The 7,620-nt window shown below is 35.2% G+C and overlaps 1 protein-coding gene across 1 annotated transcript in view; it reads right to left on the bottom strand.

The window, feature by feature from the left end:
* Positions 1-7,620, bottom strand: part of PHIP (PHIP subunit of CUL4-Ring ligase complex) — a 127,021-nt gene that overhangs the window by 18,532 nt on the left and 100,869 nt on the right. The window contains exons 29-31 of the mRNA XM_007461537.1: positions 5,219-5,374; positions 4,045-4,165; positions 538-663 (exon numbers count right to left, since the gene is read on the bottom strand). Of these exons, the coding sequence (XP_007461599.1) occupies positions 538-663; positions 4,045-4,165; positions 5,219-5,374 (403 nt within the window). The remainder of the gene's footprint in view (positions 1-537; positions 664-4,044; positions 4,166-5,218; positions 5,375-7,620) is intronic.

The following is a 7,620-nucleotide window of genomic DNA, read 5'->3' as shown; positions in this document are numbered from 1 at the left end:
TCCTGCTGATGTATTTGAATACCTGTTCCTAAACTTGATAGGGGCAATACAATGTTAAGATGAAAGGTTCTCAAATCAAATGGCACTCATTAACTGTGAAAATTAAACAAGTTAACCTCTAAAAGATTCAATTTCCTTAACTGTAAATTCCAGATAATGATCTCTCCCACCTCTAAGATTTTTATCTGACTTAGAAGAGCTAATTTAGGTAAAACATTATACGTTCAGTAAAAGCTTGCTATTATTATTATTATCGGACACTGGATTTAGAGAAAGATCCATATTTTCTTACTTGAATGGCAGAACACAACTGTAACACAATCTCTTTGACTCTGTAATTATTATCAGCCAGTGAACTAAACGCTGCTTCTTTAGACAGACATACGCTTCCTATTTTGAGTGGAACTATGCTTATAGCACAGCACGTGACATGATGTATAATAAAAAATGATTGTATTCTAAGTTTTGGCATTTTACATTTTAAAATACTGCCATTAATTATTACAGTAATATAATTAAGTGTGGAAAAATACTCACTTTATAAAATGTAGAAGAAGATCAGTCACAAATTTAGCAGATTTCACAATAGGGCTTCCAGGCTCATTAAATGTTCGTGTATTATGCTCTATATACCGAACTTCCCACATTAAGGAAGAAACCCGCCTTTAAACAAACAAAATGCAGAAGTCTTATTAATCTCTTTATACTTAGAAATACATACACACATTTTAAAACCAAGACATTCAGACTTTTTAATTGCAGTCTTAAATCAATTACACCTTAAAAAGCTGTTTTCAAAAAAACAGAATGTCATTTGTGTTGAGGGGGTAGAAAAGAGTAGTAACGTTATGTACTGGCATAGAAAATGTCTGGATTTGACACATTAGTCTATCAACAGGGCCTTCTTTTAAGGAGAAAGACTATAAGGAGAGTAGCAGGAGGAGAGAAACAGTGGAGTTTTAGTTTTTGCTTTACATATTCCTTTCATGTATGGTGTCATTTTTTGGTAATAAGCATATCTGACTTACTTAAAAAAGGAAACCAAGCAATTTCAATCTAATTCTATTACTGGTAATCAAATGACATTTAAAAATGAAAAGCTAACTAACAGCTTGCTTATGAGATACAAAAATATGGTGAACATGTTAGTTTACTCAGAAACCTAATGAAATGAAAATTAAATTTTTTTTTAAACTAAATAGACAATGCAGTTGATCCTTGAATAATGGGGGAGTTAGGGGCACTGGCCCTCCTTGAAGTCTAAAATCCGAATACAACTTTAGAGTTGGCTCTCCGTATCCGAGGTTCCGCATCCATGGATTTAATCAACCATGGATCATGTAGTACTACAGGTACGTATTTATTGAAAAAAAAAATCCATGTATAAGTGGACCCATGCAGTTCAAACCCATGCTGTTCAAGAGTCAACTGTACTAAAATTTTGGTGTTTTATTATTTTATTTCAGTAACAAAAGAAAAATCCAAAGGCAGATTCTAGAATATCATCCAACTTAAAATGATAAGGAACAAAATACTCAGGAAATGTTACTGATTTTTGAACAGAAAACAATTATATGGAATTTTTAAAGAATTATATATAATTGTGGATACAGAAGCATATAGAAAAGCTTCTGTGCATTTCTAATAGCATTTACAAGGCTCATTCTAATAAAAGAATCACAGGCCATTTTCAGAGTACCCTATAGAAACTGTGTGTAAGATAAGGCATGAGGATTTAATATCAGTAGGGCAAACTGACAGTGGTTTAAGACTGAACTAGAAGTATCAAAGAGGAAAACTACAAACTGTGAGAAGTCTGAAGCCAATGAGCAGAGGAGAAGCAAAAAAGCTCGAAACAGTGAAATAGCACATGCAGGCATCATTATTATGAAATAAGAACATAACTCAGGTCTACAACTACATTATTTAGTTAAAAATCAGGCAGTTTCTAATTTAAGTAAGGACTCTGTTCCAAAAGATTTTTTTCCTAAATTGGTTAAGTTGGCTAAGCTAGGCTAATGCCAAAAAGCCTAATTAAGCTGTAATGTATATTGAAATACAGTACACCTTAGCAATTCTCATGTTGAGCAGTATTTCTATGAAAAAGTATATTTTTAACAATGGTGAGAGATGGCAGAAGTTTATCTTTCTAGATGTAGTCCAACTACTAGTGTGTAGAAAACAATTCTTTCTCTCCCTTTTATCCTCCCACGTCTTGTTCCATCTCTGAAGCCCGGGGTGTAACTCCTAAGGTTTAACAACTTAGGGGCTTAGAGAGAAATAAGGATATAGTTAAGAATTTCTTCTCCATTTCCTGTCTTAAACCTTTAACGTTGAAAGTGATTTACTTAAAGAAGTGTGCTTCGAGAGGAAGATGGCTGGGAGGCACAAATCCCAGGTGATTTCCTCCTCATCTCAATGCTTTTGACAAATATTAATGAAGCAGCAGCAGAAATACCTAACAAGATCAGAACGTAAAGTCCAATGCCTTAGTTTTCTTTATTCCAAGTGTTTCTCAGTGAAGTGACTCCGCCCAGCAGGAGACATTTGGCAGTGTCTAGAGACATTTTTGGTTTTTACAACTAGGGGCTGCTATTGGCACTTAAGGGTAGAGGCAAAGGACAGTCCCTCATAATGAAGAATTTTCCAGCCCTAAATGTCAGTAATGCTTTTGTTGAGAAACCTACCTTAGTCAGTAAGGAATAACAAATGGTGTTTTCAGAGCCAGGTACACACAGTATCAAATTAGAATTATAATTTAAGTATTAAAAAGAACTAAAGGCACATTTTACACAGAAAAATATGAATACAAAATATGATTAAAAACTTCCCTAAGGGGCTTCCCTGGTGGCGCAGTGGTTGAGAGTCTGCCTGCCGATGCAGGGGACATGGGTTCGTGCCCCGGTCTGGGAAGGTCCCACATGCCGCGGAGCGGCTGGGCCTGTGAGCCATGGCCGCTAAGCCTGCGTGTCCGGAGCCTGTGCTCCGCAACAGGAGAGGCCACAACAGTGAGAGGCCCACGTACCGCAAACAAACAAACAAACAAACAAACAAAACCTTCCCTAAGTTAAAATAAACAGTAATGTAAAAAACTGCAGTACTATAAAACTGATCACAAAAATAAAGTTTTAATGCAATTATTATTTAAGTTAAAATGTTGTTGGCCTGCTAATAAGCAAAAGTCATAAGAAATGTGAAAGCTAAAAGTCTGATTTCTTTACGTGAAAACAATGGACTTAACCTCACTTTTTTTTTTTTTTTTTTTTTTGTTTTGCGGTTTGCGGGCCTCTCCCGTTGCGGAGCACAGGCTCCAGACACGCAGGCTCAGCGGCCATAGCTCACGGGCCCAGCCACTCCGTGGCACGTGGGATCTTCCCGGACCGGGGCACGAACCCATGTCCCCTGCATCGGCAGGCAGACCCTCAAGCACTGCGGCACCAGGAAAGCCCTTAACCTCACTTTTTGATAAGACATTTTAGGCAATAAACCTACAAAGCCTGCCCAACATTAGAACTCAATGTTTACCAAAATTGTTAACCAGCGTACACAAATTAACTGAAATTACATCTTTTTTAAACTCTAGTTATATTTCAAACTAAGCTACAGCTATAAAAAGTACCCAAAATTTTCCTAATTTCATTTTTCAGAAGTATTCATAAGCTAAATAAATAAGAGAACACACAATTTTAATATTATTCTATGAAAAAATCCATGAACAAATATTTCAATGGGATATCTAGGAGAAAATAAAATATGTTGGACTGTTTCATGAACTACAATACAAAGACAGTGACTATCAATTCATATTTGTCTCTAAGTGTGGTCTATAGACCAGCAGCACCAGTATCACTGGGAACTTGTGAGAAACACAAGCAATCTCAGGTCCTACTCTAAATCTACTACCAGATTCTACATTTTAACAAGATCCCCAAGGTGATTTGCATGCACACTGAAGTTTGAGAAACACGGCTAGAGAGGATCAGTAAAAGGGTGAAAGAATCACTTAGCTTTCTTTTGGTAGTAGCTACAGCAAATGGTTCTAACCTGTAAAACCTGTTTTCCAGTCTTTGTTTAATTGTACTTAAATCCGTTGGATATGCCACTACAGTGCAATACATGGGATAGGCTTGCAGATCCACAGGAGCCACAAATGCTGAAGCAATATCTAAGATAAACAAACAAATACGTTTATAAATTTATTTTTGTATTGCTTAAGATACTTCAAAATTCTGCTTGAATTAAGCCTTAAGTTCTAATCCACGTAACCATTAGTCTACCACTATCTTCTGATAGAAAATACATAGTTTAGCTAACAGTCTCACTTTTTATTATGTCTACATTTATACTGCAAAATTCTAGGAGTATTTATTTATGGATTCCTTAGAAGAAAAGAGATGACAGACAATATATAAAACTGACTTATTAAAGAACATCTACATGTATTTCTATAATTAAAACCAGGCCATTCCTGAATCTATGTTATGTGTTTGACAGTAATTGTTTTGACATAATTACTAAAATTACCTAAGATAGTATGAGACAATAATTAAGTGTTGCCCATATTTTAAAAGACTTTAGATGAAAATATCATCCAACATGTGTCTCCAATATCTTCAGCTCTTATTCATGCTAATTTCTCCCTTAGACTCTTTAAAGCTCATTCCTTACTGAAAGTCTAGGTTAATACAAACCAACACACTAGTTTAGAGTTATTTTGGGCACCAAAAGTTCAGATAACCATGCTTTGTGGTCACTGTTCTTTTTCTTTTTTTTTAAAATAAAGCAAAGCAGTTCATATACCCTCTTCCTTCCCTTTACAAATATTCTATTGTGTATACGTGTATCAAGTTAAGAGGAAAACTGGTACAGTTACCCATATAACTCAGCTTTCAGCCCTCCTCTTTCAAGTCGTATCATGTCAGCGTGAGTATGTGAAGGATTTTAAAATTAGGTTCTGGAGGATCTAGGTTTTTCAACGGTACCCCTGATGTTTCTGGGGTCCCTTACTCTGAAATTCAGCTAGAGCAACCTCATTTATAACTGTTTTAGATATTTAAGCCCTGCGTAAAATCGCATTGAAAAAAAAAACCACTTAAAAATGTTTGAAAACAATGACATGATATTATGGAAAAAAGCTTTGCTTGAATACTAGTATGTTTCCTTTCCTTTGCTTTCTGGCAACATCTTCTATCTATATTCATGTGTTACTATTATTTACCTAGTGTCATCAACTGGTTTATTCCCGTAACAATTCTTTCACATTCTTCATCCCTGGGATTGGAACCCCATTCACCATCAAGAGGCTTATAAATCAATGATCTGCATTCAACATCAGTTAAAGGAACACTGGTACCTAGTTCTTCAGGAAATACAGCTGAAATACAAAGAAAGAAAGCAGATTTAGTGAAAATATGTGGTAATTTACTAGTATTTAGGTTACCTTTAGAAATCAGAGTTAATATTGTTATAAAGTATAATTTTGTAAATGGTAAGTATATTATTTTCATTAAAGGAAAGTATGTTTCAAGGGTCAATAAAATTTATTCTTTAAAACATTAATTTCATAATTCTCTAGATGAGCATATAATTACTTCTCCAAAATTATACCTGACAACTTGCTCTATTATCAGTTACAGGTGAAGGAGAAAGTATTCCTATAAAATGATGCAAGTTTAAAAGTTTTCTGAATCATTTCATAATGTATAATCTCCATGTTTACTTTGATAAAACACACAGGTGAAACTGAGCAAAAGTGGTATTCTTTCAGAAATGCTTCAATCAAAGGCTCAGTTTTTTAAAATGTGGGAACAGAGAGAATTATGAATACTGACAGATGATTCTTACGCTTTTTGCTCTTAAACGATGAAGGTATGCTTTCTTCATGCCTGAATCTTTAACAGAATCATTAGGGGGTGGTGGTGACAGAAAATCTACAAATCTGCCAAGCAATTTTTTCTTTGAACTAGACTTCATGAGAGAAACATTTCGAAATATGCTACTATTTGTTTACAAAATTTCTCCTCCTCCCAAAATGTAATTAAACTCTATGAGTGCCTATGTACGTGTATCCAAATAGAACAAAAACAACAAAAATCACCCCCTCCACATAGCAATATATTCAGGTAGGAGACAAGTAGTATATTACTGTCACTAATTCATTTCAAGAAATACCCCAGGCATTACAACATCGATTAGCTTCATTTCTCTCATATTCACAATAGTCTGATGTGACTTCAAATTCAAACCTTCACAAAGGAGAGAACTAAAACCAGAAGAAAAGTCATGTAACACATTTACAAGTTGATTAAGATATTTTAAACAGCTCTAATTTAGCAATGAGATGAAAAAGACATTATTGGTATTGGTATCTCAAAGTGATAATTTCTAGAAAGTACTAGTTTTGAACAAAATCAGCATGACCATTTTCTCATTTCTAAGATTTACCAGATTGGGTTTAGTTTTCCCACACTGTCTTTTCTCTGCTCTTTTGGAATACAATAACTCGTGAGGAACTCCATTTATAAATGATTATTTCTACTATGTTACAAGTCAGGCTTTTTTTCTTTTTGTTTTTTAAAATCTTTATTCTTACATAGTAAGAATAGTAAAAGATAGTAAAAGTAACATACTATTAAAAAAATCAAACAATACAGAATAATGTAAAAGATAATTTGTGGAAGTCCTCATATCCCCACCCTTTATAAATGATCATTATTAATAATCTGGTATATATCCTTTTAAACCTTTTTAGGCATATACAATTGTGTGTGTTGTATTTTTTTAAAACTGAAACAAACATGGACAATGAAACAGAAAGAAAATGCAATCTCCAGGCTTCAGCCACATTGGTCTTTTCTCAGTTCCAGGAAGATGTCATACTCACTGCCTAAGGCTAACTCCCAAATCCTAAGGCAATGCATCAGGCCACATGCAAGATGATGGTTATTATTATTAATTATAATTACCTACTCATTGAACCCTTACATGTGTCAGGCTCTATAATAAGCACTTTACACATATGATATCATTTAATCCTAATAGCAGCCCTGTAAGGAAAGTATTAGTTTACATAGTTTCAAAAGCTGAATCCTAAGAATCTGGAGTTTTGAGATTTAAAGGAACTTGTCAAGATGACATAGATAAAAGACAGCAGAGCTAGGATAGGAATCTAAGTCTTACTCAAAAGCCTGAACTCTAAGTATTACACTGTATTCTATGTATTCTGCTGGAGTTACAAAAATATCTTTGATCCCAAGTGCTCATCTTCTAGAACAGCGGTCCCCAAACTTTTCGGCACCAGGGACCAGTTTCATAGAAGACAATTTTTCCACGGACGGGAGGTGGGGGTGGGGGGTTCGGGGGGTACTGGGATATGGCTCAGGCAGTGATGCGAGCGGCAGATGAAGCTTCGGTCCTCGCCGGCCACTCACCTCCTGCTGTGCAGCCCAGTTCCTAACAGGCCGCGGACCAGTAGCGGTCCACTGCCCGGGGACTGGGGACCCCTGTTCTAGAGTGAATAATAATTAGCAAATCAGTATCATATTTTGCTGTAATTAATTTCAACCTTCCCTGTTAAATTACAAATTCCAAGTGGGCAAGGATTATGTCTAATTTTTTCAC

Source organism: Lipotes vexillifer, unplaced genomic scaffold, assembly GCF_000442215.2.
Source record: "Lipotes vexillifer unplaced genomic scaffold, Lipotes_vexillifer_v1.1 scaffold1424, whole genome shotgun sequence".
Lineage (NCBI taxonomy): Eukaryota > Metazoa > Chordata > Mammalia > Artiodactyla > Lipotidae > Lipotes > Lipotes vexillifer.
Note: the sequence above shows the minus strand (reverse complement) of the source record. Positions and strands in the feature narration are given on the sequence as shown.